Here is a 17,212-nt window from a genome sequence, read left to right as displayed (position 1 = left end):
CTGAAAGAGCCCCCAATATGCCATCTGGCTACACTAGCATCTGACAGGGATGAATGGGGACGTTACTGGTGCCCACTGAACAACGGGATGACAGTGATACAGTGAGAGTGAATATTATAATATTAAATGTCTAAGCAATAGATTCATGAGAATTGCATTTAATCAGAAAGTACCTTATGCTTTTGTTTTGACTGAAAGTATAACTCTTAGTTTCTTTGTCATCATTTACATTTTTACTATGACTTTATACCCAAATTTCATGCTTACGTATATTTCCTGTAAATAGTATTTCATTAGCTATTTTATATTGCATAAATTAACATGTTGACTTTGTCATGATAATATAGCACTGTAGCACTGTCATCCCGTTGTTCATTGATTTGCCTGAGCGGACACCAGTAACGTCTCCATTGAGAGACTTGTTACTGTTTTTGGCATATTGAATACACCACGGGAAGCTTTCCAGACTCTGCCCTGCAGACAGGATACTCTTGGTAGCTTACTGAGCTCTCTGAGAGGGATGGAGAAATCGAATCCAGGTGTGCAAGGCAAACACCCTACCCACTGTGCTATCACTCCAGTCCTTTTACCACCTTAAAGACATTCTTTTCAGATAATACACATTCTTTGTCATGATAATATACATGTGATAATTTTCTTTGCCATGTTTTTGTCCTCATTTTTCACCCTATCTTCAGATAGATTTGTTTAGTTCTGTCTGTGCCTTTCTGTTTGTTATAATATATAAGACTTTGGGAGTTGTTTGTGTATCTCTGTTTTCTCTTTCTTTTCCTCCTTGAGCTTTAGATAAAACATATAACTCAGGTTTTTCTGTAATGTCAATCATTAGTGTAACTTCTCTCCCAAACTAGATAATTTCCTAACATAATATGAGACTGACAGCCAAGAACAGTAGACACAGGGCTGGGAATATTGCCCAATAGTTGGAAGCCTGTCTGATGAGCTGGGGGAGAGGGCAGCTGGAATAGAGAGGGGATCACTAATTCAATGATGGTTGAATTGTTTGGATGGGGGGTGTGTGCTGAAAGTAGATAAAGGGCCAAACGTGATAGCCTCTCAGTATCTATATTGCAAATCATAATGCCCCAAAGTAGAGAGAGTATGGGGAAAATTGTCTGCCATAGAGGCAGGGGGAGGGTTGGAAACAGGGGGGAAAGAGGAGGTAATACTGCAGATGTTGGTGGTAGAAAACATGCACTGGTGGAGGGATGGGTGGTTGGTCATTGTATGACTGAAACTCAAACATGAAAGCTTTGTAACTGTATTTCATGGTGAATCAATAACATAAAAAAAAACTAGGCAATTTCCTTAATAGATTTATTTATTTTTGGTTTGGGGAGCCTGGCTTGCACTCAGGAATTATTTCTGCTGGTGCTAGAGGGACCATATGGAATGCTGGGGATCAAACCTGGGCCAGCCATGTGCAAAGCAAACACCCTATCAATTGTTCTATTGCTCTGGCCCCAATCCTTAATGGATTTAGACTTACTCCTCCTAATCTCCCATGCTTTGTAGACTTGGTCTGGAATTTTATTCACAGATTTCAAAATAATTTGGTTTGTGTTTTGGTGAAAATTTTCTCTTAAATGTGATGACCTCTAAAATGATCTTTATTGTAAATTATTTTTAAATTTTCTAACAGTTTATTTTTTTTACCATGATATTCTCTTTCATGCCAAGTAGTTCCCTTGGTTGTGCATATACTTTTAGAATACTCAAATGATACTTCCAGCAAGAATTCATGACAGTAAAGTTTCTTGGTCCTTCAGTAGATAAAAATCTTAATTCTAACCTTGCCTGGATACATAAATTCGAGTAAAAATAATCCTTTACCTTGCATCCTGCCCACCTCAGGTTCAACTCCCGACTCTGCCTGTGATTCTCCAGAGCCCCTCCAGGAGGAGTTGCTCCTGATCACAGAGTCAGGAATAGCCCCTGAGCACTTTTTGGACTGGTCAAAATGCACACACTGAAAGAATATCCTTTTAGAACTGCAAATAGCTTTGCTTCATGTTGCTTATTACCTGAGGGAGCAAATGAGACATTGGATAACAATATGATTATTATTCCTTTAAAGATGTGTACATTTTAATTTTTCACATTTTAGTCATCTTTAGAATTTTCTGCATTTTCTTGGTGAAAATAAATTTTACTCTTGTCTAGAAAAGCTCTACACCACTCTTAAAATATGCTGTCTAGGGAAATAGTATGTTTGGACTATAGCGATAGCATTGTGGGAAGGGTGTCTGCCTTGCACACCCCGGTTCGATTCCTTCGTCCCTCTCGGAGAGCTTGGCAAGCTACTGAGAGTATCTCATCCTCATGGCAGAGATGGCAAGCTACCTGTGGCGTATTTGAGTTGCCAAAAACAGTAACAAGAAGTCTCACAATGGAAACATTACTGGTGCCTGCTCGAGCAAATCGATGAGCAAAGGGACAAGAGTATAACAGTGCTGCAGGGAAATAGTACAGGGGTTAGGTTTTTCTCACCCTTTCTCAGCATACCCCAGTGTAGTCCTGAAAGGCACCATCAGATATGGACTCAAGACCCCAAAACATCACTGAGTGTGGCCCTGGTAAAACCAAGCTACTGCTGTGTGGCTAAGGTGGTCTCCAGTACCAACAGGCCTGAATAACCCCATGTTCTTGGGCACTGGCATTGAACTGCCAGACAACTTGACTCTGGGACTCCCAGAGCCCTCTGAGAAACCACTTGTGAAGCCCTTCCATTCTTTTGAAAAAAGAATAAAATGTATTACCATTGTGGTAATAAGCTAAGATTAAGCCACAATAAAAAATATGTAACATAAATGTAAGAGAGCATATGAAAACTAAGTTTGCTTTCTAGAAGACAGGAATATTGATCAATGATCCAAAGATATTCATCTACAAAATATAAAAATAAAATTAAATCAAAACAAACAGGTACAAAACAGAATTAGGATACAGAGTCCAAATGGTGATAGCTTTGTCCTCTTGAAAGATGCATTTACTGCACTTGTATACACACCCTAGAATATCTCCCACAGTTATTCAAATTGAAAGCTGCTGGTGCTGTTTTTCTAAGGCTTCAGCCCAAAGAAAGTGTGGAGTTGCTCAGAACTTGAGGCAATTTAGCAGAGACCTTAGAGAACTTATGACAAATGTGAGTGAGGATCAAGGGTGGCAAGACGGTGGCGGACTAGGCATAGCTGCCAAAGATTGTTGTTCCATACAAATTTAACCCCAAAGCATTCACAGGAGAAGTATTCTAAACTTCCCCAGTAACTTTTACATAGCACCCTCTAAAGTCTGGATTCAGGAGCTGAACCTTAGCTAAACCTGCAAGGCTCACAACATAATGGAAGAAGTCAGCATGAGACAACCAACCCCATAAGAAAAACCTATAGGTATTGTTTTCAATCTGTTTCTCCCCCCAACCTTCCAACTTGGAAATAAAACTTTTCTATACCTGGTATGCAACGTAGAAAGCCAGAATGGTGCAAGCTGGATCCTAAACTTTTCAAGTATCAAGGGAAAATAATTCAGAGGGCAACTGTGAATTTTTATTTTATTTTAAAGCAGAGTAATCCCAGAGCAGTTCCCTTATAAAGGGACGTGGCTGAACAGGTAAGAAACAGACTCGCCATTGTGAGTTCTCCTGATGGCTTCGGCCAGGATCATGGAGATGTCGATGACCTGTATTTTGGGGCAATGCTTCATCTTATCCTCCTGAGGGATGGTATTGGTGACCACGACCGCTTCGAAGCAGGCGTTGTTGATGCAAGTGATGGCCGGGCCCGAGAAGATGCCGTGAGTCAGGATGGCATAAACTTTGGTGGCTCCCGCCGAGACGAGCTTGTCGGCGGCGTGGCAGATGGTGCCGCAGGTGTCAGCCATGTCGTCCACCAGGATGGCCACCCGGTCCTTCACGTCTCCCACCAGCACCATGCGATCCACCTCGTTGGCCTTCTTCCGTTCTTTGTGGATCAAGGCGAAGTCTACGTTCAAGCGGTCCGCAATGGAGGTGACCCTCTTAGCGCCCCCCGCATCTGGGGACACGACCGTGCAGTTCCTCCACTGGGAAATGTTCTCCCGGATCCACTTCAGGACGGCGGGCTCCGCGTACAGGTTGTCCACGGGGATGTCGAAGAAGCCCTGGATCTGAGAGGCGTGCAGGTCCATGGTGATGATGTGGTCGGCGCCCGCGATGGACAGCATGTTGGCCACCAGCTTGGCCGAGATGGGGGCCCGGCTCTTGTCCTTCTTGTCCTGCCGCGCGTACGGGAAGCAGGGCATGACGGCCGTGAGCCGGTGCGCCGACGCCGTCTTGCAGGCGTTGATCATGATCAGGAGCTCCATGAGGTTGTCGTTGATCTCGCCGCAGCCGCTCTGCACGATGTACACGTCTTCGCCGCGCACGCTCTCGCCTATTTCCACGCTCGTCTCCTGGTTGCTGAATTTCTTCGTCACCACCTTGCCGAGCTCGAGGCCCAGGTGGTCAGCAATCTTCTGACCCAAGTCCTGGTGGGAGCTGCCAGTGAAGAGCTTGATGTTTGGCATCTTGGCCCACGGTCCCAGGCACTTTCCCTCCAGATTTGCCGCCGCTCCTGCGGAGACAGGACCAGAAGTCAGAGAGGGAGCGGATTGAAGAACGTTTGGGGCTTCCGTTTATTACTCCACCAGGTCGTTTATTACTCCACCAGGTCGTTGGCGTTCCTTCCAGCACGCGCTGCTGTCCCCCACACGCCCACCCCGGCTCCATACCCTTCAGATTCCTTTTTCTGGCTGGAACCACACACCAGGCGTTAAGGCGCTTGTCAACCCCACTTCGATCCCTGGCACCTCATATTGTCCCCTGAGCTCTGTTACAGGAATGGCTCCAAAACAACAAACCAAAAAAAAAAAAATTGCTTGTAATCCACTTCCCACTTTTAAGTAAAGTGTGATTAAAATCCTTCATTAATTAAAAAACAAAATGCTACTGCCTAAATTAAAAAACAAAAAACTACTGCCTACACTAGTTGCTTGGGGTTGCTTGAGCAAATTCGGATGCATAAAACTAAAAAACTATAAAACCCCTAAAAACGTGCTTTTTGTGAGCATTACTGTGTGACAGGCCTGCCCTGTGGTCTTTGGGGCTGCATCCCCTGCTCTAGGGACACTTTTATTTATTTAGCCAAGCAAGACATTAAAAAAAAATTCTTTTTTTAAATTGAATCACCTTGAATTATGAAATTACAAGCCTATTCATGATTGAATTTTTACTAAAAGAACTTTACTTAGAAAGATGTAAGAACACGGGCTTCTTGAAAGTGGAAACTGTCTCAGAGAGAAATGAATATGTGTTAAATAGAGAACACAAGCTTGGAAGAGCAAACCTACAGTGGTTTTTGGGAGGAGTTTACATGCAATTCTTCCGAAAGGTTTTGGCCTGGATTTCTCTGTATACATAAAAGTTAATCCAGGTGTTGTCACAATGCCTTGTACTATTGATGGTCTTTACATAACCTTATCAGGACCTTTGCATTCTTCTGTAGCTTCTCCTCTTCTATGACGTCCAAATACCTCTCCAATTTCTGCATCTGGATGGTGCCTGTCTGTCTTTCTCCAAAGAGTTAATGTTTTGCATCTCAAAGAGAAGCTGTCTGCATGCCTCTGGGCTACTTTAGGACTAAGCTTTTCCTGCTGACAGTGGACACACCTGCCTTTATAAGGGAATGAAATCTTAATGCTAATTTAGTATTAAATGGGGCCTAGTCAATAGCTTATTGAATTTCAGAGTTGTCAGTCTGAAACAAAAGATAGATTAGAAAAATTTTTTAAATATTAGACCCTGGAGAAGAAAAGCTTTTCCTGGCCCAAGAATGACAGAGTGTTTAAGGAAATTATAAAATAATCATCATGGCATAAACATTTTTTTCTTTCTTTTGCATGTTGAAAAAATAGTGTTAGCGGGACCCGGCTGTGGAAGGAGCATGATGGAGGGGCCCGAGGGAGCGCCCTCGGACCCCAAGCAGCCCACTGAACTAATTCCGGCATGGGACCAGAGACCCCACGGCGTGCTGAAGCTGTGGGACCCGGGCATCCCCCAATTCTTTAAACCTGTCTCTCTCTCAACTCCTCCCTCCTGAGCACAGCGCAGGGGCCGCGGTTTTCCTGAGCGCAAAACGGAGACGCCGATTCAGCCAAAACAGGACGTGAGCACGCTTGCGGGAGTCCCCAGGGGGCGGGGGCGGCGACCCCCGCCCACCGCAGTTAGATACTTAAACCCACCTCCCCCACGTGTGCTTCCTTTTGGACCCGGCTGTGGAAGGAGCATGATGGAGGGGCCCGAGGGAGCGCCCTCGGACCCCAAGCAGCCCACTGAACTAATTCCGGCATGGGACCAGAGACCCCACGGCGTGCTGAAGCTGTGGGACCCGGGCATCCCCCAATTCTTTTAACCTGTCTCTCTCTCAACTCCTCCCTCCTGAGCACAGCGCAGGGGCCGCGGTTTTCCTGAGCGCAAAACGGAGACGCCGAGCCTCTCTCTAGGTTTCTCCATCTTATGAGCACCATAAAAGGGTAAAAGTTTATAGTGATGTTATTTCTGGTTGTACTTTCCCTGGACTTTATACAGAAACCCAAAACCGCGCGGCCGCTGCCGCGGCCACGCGACTTAATGTCATCTTAGTATGAGCAATATGTAATGGTTCCTTTCTAATGGGGCGGACTTTTGTGGGAGATCCTAATAGTAAGTCTGTTGCTGAAATATTGAAGGCAATCAAAGTGGTAGCCATCTCACTAGACTGAACTAAGCTATATCCCCACGCCGGCTGAGAAGAAATTTTCTTCTTTCTCGGGAAGAAACGCGGTGTGTCATCAACTACAGTGTGATGTCCATTAAGCAAACAGACCTGGTGGCGTGGGAATGGGATATAAGGGGAAAAATTATGTACAAGGAACAGCGGGACGCTGGTGGAATCTCGAGCCGGAGCCGACACCAGCGCAAGACCGTCGGTTCCAGAGACTGCTTGCAGATACTCTACAAGTCTATCAACTAAGCCAGAGCCCCACGCCTGCTGATGACGGGAAATAACCATCCTTTTCGGTTTTTTTTTCCCTTGTCAGGCAGCGTGGCGATTACTAAAACAGGCGTGAACTCGGTGGCGCGGGGCAAGGGGGAAAAAGAAAAACTATGTAACAAACAGCGGGACTTAATATCTCTATATTCTTAGCAATGGAGAACTATCAAATGCCTCCTTGGCAATAGGACTGCTTTTCTTTTTTGGGGGAAACCCCAACAACGGTAGTGAGTTGTGTGTTGAAACATGGAATGTAATCGAAATAAGGCGTAAACGAAGTGAAACATATCATGTGCAAGGGTTGGGACTGGGGAGGTGGGAGGGGGCGGCAGGTATACTGGGGGGGTTGGTGATGGAAGATGGGCACTGGTGAAGTGAAGGGTGTTTGAGAACTGTATAACCAACATAATCCTGAGAACTATGTAACCCTCCACATGGTGATTCAATAAAATTAAAAAAAAATAATAAAAATAAAAAAATAAAAAAAAATTAAAAAAAAAATAGTGTTAGCTCTGGGAGTGGGGGTAACCTAGTGGTGGAGCAATTGCCCTGCATACATGAGATCTTGAGATCTTGAATATGACACCTGGCCCTGCAATCTGGAATAAAAGAAGAATAAGATGATGAAAGGTAGTTCCTAAGTTGGAGGTGTCTGGAACATAATTTAGACACAGTTTTCAATCGAGTGTGAAAAAGGGAATTGAATTGAATTTTAAAGTTTAAAAGTGGTATATGTAGGCAATCCTACAAGAAAAACACTTAATAAGCCTATGCAAAATGCTTATTGTCAAAATGCTAATAATTTTCACACATCAGGTGGGCCTTAAGTAAATGGCAGCTCTATTTTATTGGAAGGTATATGCAGCAAACAAAACTTTGCTTATGATCTTTGACTGAATGTGCCCACTTCTTGAAGTTTACTCAAAAGAAATATTCACAGTAACCCCAAACATACTAATAAAGTTATTTCTTACTGTATTCGTTCAGTCAGGATTTCCAAAACCATTGTGTTCCAGGTGTTGTACTAGTTACAGAGTATAAAATGATGAGCTACACATAGTAACTGCTCTGAAATTGTTATAAAAGCAAAATCTGAACCTAAGAAATACTTAACAGTACCAAAAAATATACTGCACATTATAGAAAAGTCACCAGAGAGACTGACTTATGTTGAATCATATGGAAATGTCTTTGAGATATTTTTAAATGCAAGAAACCCAGTCACAAAAGAATGCATAAGCTGATCTTTGGAAGGGAGGGAGGTTGTTTGCGTCAGGACAATAGAGGACAGTCAGATTTTATTGCCATCTAATAACATATTATTGGGATTTTCATCATTTTTGCAACAAAATCAATGTATTTGACAATAAGCTATTCATGATGAATAGTGAAGATTTTTAAGAATATATCTCTCAAAGTGCATTAGAATATAATCTCCCAATGTGCTAAAGTAAAGAGACAAAGAGTAGAATGGGATAGCATTTTAGCAATGAACTGTGCTATAAAAATAATAGAGGTACCAAAAATAGATCATTCCATTCTGTGATGATTTGATTTAGCCAAAAAAATTCAGTTTTCAAATATTGAAATTACAGATAATGCTTGCAGCCCAGTTTAAACTAGCCTGATGGATTACATTCATGGTTAGAAGGTGAAGAATGGAGTTAGGAATGAAATCAAAACGAGTAAGACTTGACATCATCTATGAGACACGTTGCTTTGCTATAAAAAGTGTTTTTGTATAATGACTATGCTTTATTTCATATAATAAAGTGTATTTATATTAATGAATATGCTATAAGCAAAAGTGACATCACACTTCCCTTGTGCTGGTCTAATCATATCTCTCCCTGACATCAATGCACGTGTCTCCTCTATTCAGACCCATAAGGGTTGACAGTGCATGCCCCCACACTTGTCCACAATCCCCCAATCAACTTCTTTCCAGTCACACAATCTACAGACCACCTATCCCCAGTAATTTTCATCCTCAACAAGACTAGATACACTGATGTCTAAAGAAAATTCTTCAGCTTAATTTAGAAGTACTAAAAAGTACTTGCAGCTTCAATTAAGATGATTTTTCTCTTAGTGTTCTCAATGTGTCACACATTCTTCAGTTTTTAAAGAAAAACAAAACAGATTTTTAAATAGACTTAATATTACCTAAATAGGACTGAATGTTAATATAAACATTAAAAACTCATAGTTAGTTGCATTTTCTGTGAGGTGTTAAGTAGGAGAATTTTTTTTCTCTTGCTGCTATTTTTGCTCTGAATCTTACAGCACCTCAAACAAAGTCCCAGCGAGTTTGCCTAGAATCATAAAATGTTAAAGATGAAAATGGTCCTAGAGACCACCCAGTCTAACATCACAATTGGAGAGCTAAGTGAAGCCCAGAGGAATGAGCAACTTGACTGGGATCTAATAGCTAATTAGAGGTAAATTGCAAAGTAGAACATGTAATTCCTGAATTTTCAAATAGGGCCTCTCTCACAGTTTCACTTCTAGTTCTTTTTATTGAAGTTTACTGGGAATTATGAAGGAAAAATATAAAAATGTACACAATTTTCCCCATGTAACTGTTCTCTCTTATCAAAATGATAACAACAAAATTGCAAACCCAAGACCAGGAAAAATTTTCTTTAAAAATGGTTTTCACAGGGGCTAGAGCAATAGTACAGCTGGTAGGGCGTTTGCCTTGCACGCGGCCGACCCGAGTTTGATTCCCAGCATCCCATATGGTCCTCTGAGGTGTGATTCCTGAGTGCAGAGCCAGGAGTAACCCCTGTGCATTGCCAGGTGTGACCCAAAAAGCAAAACAAAAAAAAATGTTTTTCACAGTATCTGAGAGACAGTATCATGATTAGGGTGCATGTCTCACACATGCCCATCCCATGTGTGCATCTCAGCACCTTGTGATTCCCTAAGCATCATGGGTATAATCTAGGAGGCCCCAGTAGCAGGCCCCTATGGCCCAGGTAAGCCCAGCACTCCAGGACCTGAGCAGGAAGCATCCACAGGCCTTTGCATTAAACCACTGGCCTGTTTTGCCCAGAATCACTTGTATCCCTTTTTCGGACATCATGAGCACTGTTTACTCCACTAAGAAATAAATAAGACAATTTTTTTTTCCAGAAACATATGACTCATTAGTAGTATCATACAAATATCTTCATTACTCTGACATTTCAGTTTCATGAATCTTGAAAGGGGATTTAGCTCATGTTTTACTTGGTCTCTGTAGATTAAGAATAGCATCTATCTTATCACTGACTTTATGATATGAGTTACATGTAAGAAAGATGTCTACTGAACAGCACATTCTTTCTGCTTAAGATAGAACTTCTTAATAAATTACTCTGGAAACAAAAAGCATAGTACAGAAAAATGCTTTATCTTTCTCCTTCCTGAGGCAAGAATATTTAAATGTCATCTCTACAGATCTGTGAGAATTGTGCTTTCAAGGTCTTTTGAGTCAATATCCCGAATATTTATGTATAACTTGGTATCAATTTCTTACTTTACTGATTGTTTTTTTGCCCGTCACAATTCCAGCATAAATCATTTAGAGTCCTATTGCAGTTTGATCAGCTAAGAAGAAAAGAAATACTGTCAATTCTTTCAGAAAGTAGAGAAAAGTGGTTGTTGTATTTTAAGTAAAATAAATGCTTTCACTAAACACACTTGCAGTTGACAAAATGCTAGATGTTTAGATGGCAATTATAGTTCTTTGATAAACTGTCAAATCTTGTCACAACACATGTTACAAACAAGGACAGATTTAGATGTCCTTTATGACAGCTTTGTGTAGGTTGAGAATGTTTGGCAGTTAATTTCAAGCAAGGAACATATTTTTCTTTCCAGCAGTTATCTGCTTGTTTATTAAGAAGAGTTTCTTTGTGCCTTTAATCTTACTCATTTGACTCACAGTTCCAGATCATTATTGTAATATTACCTTACCTCATTTATTTTGTTCATAATAATCATCCACAATGCTAGGAGAAAATTTCCCACAGCGCTTCATATTGGTAAAAATGCTTTAACATTTTTTTGTGTGATTGTTTACAATTAAAGTTGACTACTGTGTGTGTTTACTGAGCTTTTAGTTGGAAATCTGTCATTTTATATGATAGATGTGAACATGGTGATTAGGTAAATAAGGCTGAGTGAAACAAATAAGAGAAACCGAAATTTTGTGATTCAGAAGTGGGCTTTAGTTCTAAATATTAGAGTTAGATATGTGAGGATTTTCTTTTTTCTTTTTTTGTTGCTTTTTGGGTCATACCCAGCAACATACAGGGGTCACTCCTGGCTCATGAACCCAGGAATTTCTCCTGGTGGTGCTCCGCAGATCATATGGAATGCTGGGAATCGAACCCAGGTCAGCTGTGTGCAAGGTAACCGCCCTACCCACTGTGCTATCGCTCCAGCTCCCAATATGTGAGAATATTTTTGAAACACACTTAAAAAACTTCTGCTGACCTTAAAACTTTTATTAGAAAATAGCTAGAAACAACAATATGGTTTCATGTGCTAGATAGAATTTCTTTTCAATGACAGTAGAACATATATAAAATTTGGGGGGCCACACCCAGTGGTGCTCAGAGCATATTCCTGTCAGTGGTTGGTGAACTATACATGATGCAGGGACTGAACTGGGGTTGCATTGAACCAGGTTTACATTGAACCAGGGTTGCATTGCATGCACGGGTAGGGCCTCACACCTCTCTTGTTGCTCTGGCTCAACAAATAAAGTTTTTAAATTTGTGAATTACAAGTAAGAAAAGATCCCTTGTGGCTGGAGGGATAGCACAGTTTGCCTTGCATGCGGCTGACCTGGGTTCGATCCCCAGCATCCCATATGGTACCCTGAGCACCACCAGGCGTAATTCCTGAGTGCAAAGCCAGAGTAACCCTTGTGCATCGCCAGGTGTGACCCAAAAAGAAAAAAGAATGATTCCTTAAAGTTATATGAGATATCTTACGGTATTTAAAAGAGTATTTTTCCCTTTCATGGAGAATAGAAGTTTTCATGAAATTAGTAAGCGGATACTCATATTAAGTCTATTTTGGCAAAAACCGAGCTTTTCTTTTATGCTAGTCAAAAGTACTATTTTAAATAAATGTCTTTTTTTCTTCCCTAATTGCTTCTATGAATTTAATCCCTATAATCAACATTACGATCAGTTGTCCATTCCCATAAGTAATAATTGAGTGCAATGTGGTTTGGAATGGTTCAGCAGTTCTCAGAGTTAAAAAGCATCAGGATCCCAGAAGGCTGTATTGAAATATAGATTATTGCGCTACATTTCCTGAGTTACCCATCAGTAGGTGTGGCATGAAGCCTTAGATAATGTTTATCACAAGACACCAGCTACCCTGTGTTGCCATTGTGGTGATCACACTTCTGGAAACTTCTGGATTATATCAACTACATTACTTGTGTCACTTAGGAAAATAAAAGCTACAATTCATTTATTTGCTTCTATGCATTTTACTGTCCCTTGTAACATATTTTGTTTTCCTTCTATATTCTTTCTCATCATATTTTTCATTCTTATGTGTTACTTTAAAATGCCACAAAATTGTCTGAAAACTATACACAAATACACTCTAACTTCAGAATGTCTGTATTATGTTACAGAAATTGATAACTACATGGTAGATATAAAACCTTTATTATTTTATTTTTATTTATTTTTAAAAATTTTTTGCTTTTGGGTCACACCCATCAATGTACAGGGGTTACTTTTGGCTCTGTACTCAGGAATTATCCCTAGCGGTACTCAGGGGACCATATGGGATGGTGGGAATCAAACCCAGGTTGGCCATGTGCAACGCAGTCACCCTACCCACTGTGCTATTTCTCCAGCCCCAAAACCTTTAATATTTTAAATAATACTTAGATATTTGATAATCATTTATTAACCAATATCCACCTGCTATTAACTAATATTTGAATAAAAACCAAGCAGCTCTCCTGTTTTATTTATTATACAATTTGTTCATAATTGTTTTCTTTAAGTGTTTCTCACTGATAAAGACCTTCCATTTTCTTTCTTTTTTTTCTTTTTCTTTTTTTTTTTTTTTTTGCTTTTTGGGTCACACCTGGCAATGCACAGGGGTCACTCCTGGCTCATGCACTCAGTAATTTTCCCTGGCCGTGCTCAGGGGACCATATGGGATGCTGAGATTTGAACCAGGGTCAGCCGCGTGCAAGGCAAATGCCCTACCCACTATGCTATCACTCCAGTCCCCCTTCTTTCATTTTCTTAAAATCATCATTAACATGCTAAGCATTGTATGGGGATAAATATTTGAAGTTTGATTTTGTATTGCCTTTTGAGAGAAAAGTATTGGATATCAGTTTGTAATAAAAACAAAACCAAGTAAAATGAGAATTTCTCTATTTAGATAAGTTTTAGATTAAAAGGTCTTCCCATAACTTTTATATCTAACATGTAGTTATGTTAAGTTTAAGATTAAAAGGTCTTCACACATCTTCAAAGGTATCTTGGCTATTCATTTTTTTGTACTTCTATATATGTTTTAGAATAAACTTTTAAGTTCACAAAAATTTTATTCATATTTTTATTGTAATTGAACAAATAAGGAAGCAGGAAAAATTGACATTGTAATAGTGAATTTTCCATTCCAAGTTCAAGCTATTTCTCTCTGCTTACTCTTTAAAATGACAAGTGATTGGCGCTGGAGAGATAGCACAGCGGGTAGGGCGTTTGCCTCACACGTGGCCGACCCGGGTTAGATTCCCAGCATCCCATATGGTCCCCTGAGCACCGCCAGGAGTGATTCCTGAGTGCAGAGCCAGGAGTAACCCCTGAGCATAGCCAGGTGTGACCCAAAAAGCAAAAAAAAAAAAGTGACAAGTGATTATAATAATCAGGAAAATACTATCTTAGACATTATCTCTAATAATAGATATTTTCAGGTAACTCAATTTTATATATTTTTTTTTTGTTTTGCTTTTTAGGTTACACCCGGCAATGCACAGGGGTTATTTTTGGCTCATTCACTCAGGAATCTCAGGAATTACTCCTAGTGGTGCTTGGGGGACCATGTGGGATGCTGGGAATCGAACCTGGGTCAGGCACATGCAAGGCAAATGTTCTACCCGCTGTGCTATCATTCCAGCCCCCTCATTTTTATATGATTTAAGGTAAATAAAAAATTCTGAACATAAAACATATAAAAAAGCAGCTTTGTGTTATATAATAATGTATTTAGTATTTTATATAAGCATTATGTCTATTATTAGCATTTATTTTTAATTAAAAAGACAATATAATCCTTTCTATTATCTGAGGGAAAAAAGTGACTATGATTATCCAAATTTCAAATTTATAGGACTGATGTATTCTGTAAGATCTTTTGATTATATTTTTAGTAACTGTGGCATCCTAACTATGATTTTCTTTGTCATTTGTAACTTTATTGACTTTAAGCTTAATTTCATTACTTCCTTTCAACCTTTTTTTCACTTATAAAAAACTTCTTTTATGGTGGGGTAGGGAGTGGTTGTCCTTCTCTCTCAGAGGTGCTTGAGGGGTGTTTGCAGGTCAGTCTGGATGCTGAGTGCACGCATGGTGGTTTAGAGCTTGGGCAAGCACCAGAACCAACAACCCTGGGCTTCTTAGATGCTGTCATGCTCCAGGAAAATAGGGTCAACTCAGTGATGTTCAGGGGTCAGTAGAAATCAGGACTAAATTTTAACTGTGCATGCAAGGCATGTACTCTGTTCCTTTGTACTAGACTCTCAGCTTCTTAAAGCTTCTTAAAATATATTCTCATCCTTTGTTAATATTTAAGTTAATAGTTGCTTCTCAGCCTTTTGGTTAACAGCAAGTGTAATATTTAAGTTAATGTTTTTCCTTCTGAGTACTGTCTTGACCAAAGATTTATGTAAAATATAATTGTAGGGAGTAGTTTATTATGTATTTCTCTAGAAATATAGTAGAATATATTTGTAGAATATATATGTAGAATATATTTGTGGTATTTATGTAGGACGGCAAACCCTGGCAAGCTACCTGTGGTGTATTCAATATGCCAAAAACAGTAACAAGTCTCATGATGGAGAAGTTACTGGTGCCCGCTCAAGCAAATGGATGAGCAACGAGATGACAGTGGCAGTGACAGTGACAGTATTGTTTATAGTATTTCTGTTATAATTCAGTTAAATTTTTTCAAATTGCATTTATTTTTGTTTCATACATTTTTTTTAACTTTTTATTAAATCACCATGTGGAAAGTTACAAAGTTCTCAGGTTTATATGTCAGTTATACAATATTCAAACACCCATCCATTTACCAGTGCCCATATTCCACCACCAGAAACTCCAGTATACCCCCCGCCCCCACCCCCTACCCCCTACTGTATAACTAATGAATTTCACTTCATTTTTTCTTTACCATGATTACATTCCATAATTCAACACAAAACTCACTATAGTTGTTAGAGTTTCCAACCAAGAGAGACAGACCTACTACATTTGATAATTAGTTTTTCATTGCTGGAAATAAAGAGATATGTAGCCCCACTGCTACAAGTACATAACTCTCTCTCTCTCTCTTTTTTTTTTTCCTTTTCCCTTTTTTTTTTTTCTTTTTCCCCCTCCTCCTCCTTCCAGCGCCTCATAGTATGGTGTACGCCACGCCGCGTCGGCCAGCATGGGGCTTTTGCTTAGTTCACAGTCCAGAGAGGTGGCTGCTACATTAAAAACCTTCAATATTTCAACAAAAACTTACTGTTATTATTTGGAGTTTCCCCCCAAAGTCAGACCTGTTCAAAAGGAACCGTTTCACATTGCTGACAATTATAAATGTTAAGTCGCGCGGATGCTGCCGCGTCCGCGCAGTTTTGGATTTCTGTATAAAGTCCAGGGAAAATTCTGCCAGAAATTACATAGCCCAGCTCAGAGTCCCAGTGCATTGCTGTAAGAAGTCTCTGAATTCAAAGTCTTTAGGCGCAGAGTGTCTGATTCGCGCTCAGTGGCTCCGGATTTATCTGGGCCCCATTTTTTATGATTATTATTCTTATTGTACAGTGACTGAACACAGGGCCTAACAGTTGTAAGGCAAGTGCTCTATTAAGGGTTACGCCCCCTTCCCATGAGTTCCTGGGAGCCCCAAAAGTAAAAACCGAATGCCTGTGGGTTTGGAGTCACAGAAGATGGCGCCTGCCGCGTGGGTGCCGCCAGGCCACCGCTTTCCGTGCAGGAAGGCAGGGTGGGGAGGAAAAAAATCCACCCCCGGCAGCACAGAGTTGTAGCCCAGTTCGCAGTCCCAGTGCATCGCTATCGGATGCTGCGCTGGATGCCCGAATGTGTTACATCTCTGGAATCAAAGTCTTTAGGCGCAGAGGGTCCGATTCGCGCTCAGCGGCTCTGGATTTATCTGGGCCCCATTTTTTATGATTATTATTCTTATTGTACAGTGACTGAACACAGGGCCTAACAGTTGTAAGGCAAGTGCTCTATTACTAAGCTATATCTTTGAACCTATCCCACACTATCCCAATTTTGATGCATTTTTTTTGTGTGTGTTTCAAGCTTTTAGATCATTTCTTAATTAAATTAATTTAGAAAGTTTCTAGATCTCTTGTTGTTCTTAGTGTTTTGATTTCTAGTGCAGTCACATTGTAGTCAGAAAACGTGTTCTGGATAATTTGTCTTTCTAAATTTACTAAAACATTATTTTTGTGGTTCCAAGTGATTACCTTTTATAAATATTCTGTACTGCAAAACAAGCACTATGGAATAATTAATTGATACATATATTCTATCTAATTCATCTTTATGTTTTTATATCTCTATGTCTTTAGTGAATTTTGATCTATTTTATTAAATACAGAAATATTTTAAAATTTCTGCAATGACTATTGTTATAACTCTCCATATCAAACATATAAATATGTCTTTGCTAATTTTCACTCTCATTGAGACTTATTGTCATCTATGCACTTAAGTTGCTATAACTTTTTGGTGAACTTATATCATTTTCAGTAACAACTTCATTCTAGTATTAGTTTTCGCCATAAATTCTACTTTGTCTGGTAATAATATGATTATTTTGCCAACGTGTGTGTGTGTGTGTGTGTGTGTGTGTGTGTGTGTGTGTGTGTG

The 17,212-nt window shown here is 40.1% G+C and overlaps 1 protein-coding gene across 1 annotated transcript; it reads right to left on the bottom strand.

Annotated features, from left to right (window-relative positions):
• Positions 1-3,606: 3,606 nt before the first annotated feature.
• On the bottom strand, positions 3,607-4,563 carry PRPS1L1 (phosphoribosyl pyrophosphate synthetase 1 like 1). The gene has a single exon (XM_012935784.2). The coding sequence runs from the start codon at positions 4,561-4,563 to the stop codon at positions 3,607-3,609; it is 957 nt and encodes a 318-aa protein (XP_012791238.1).
• Positions 4,564-17,212: the final 12,649 nt, after the last annotated feature.

This window comes from Sorex araneus, chromosome 1 (genome assembly GCF_027595985.1).
Source record: "Sorex araneus isolate mSorAra2 chromosome 1, mSorAra2.pri, whole genome shotgun sequence".
Taxonomy (NCBI): Eukaryota; Metazoa; Chordata; class Mammalia; order Eulipotyphla; family Soricidae; genus Sorex; species Sorex araneus.
This window is presented reverse-complemented; position numbering and strand designations above follow the sequence as displayed.

Bases quoted from the DNA above. Each gene is read 5' to 3' on its own strand.
- PRPS1L1 (XM_012935784.2), bottom strand. From the start codon at position 4,563: ATGCCAAACATCAAGCTCTTCACTGGCAGCTCCCACCAGGACTTGGGT.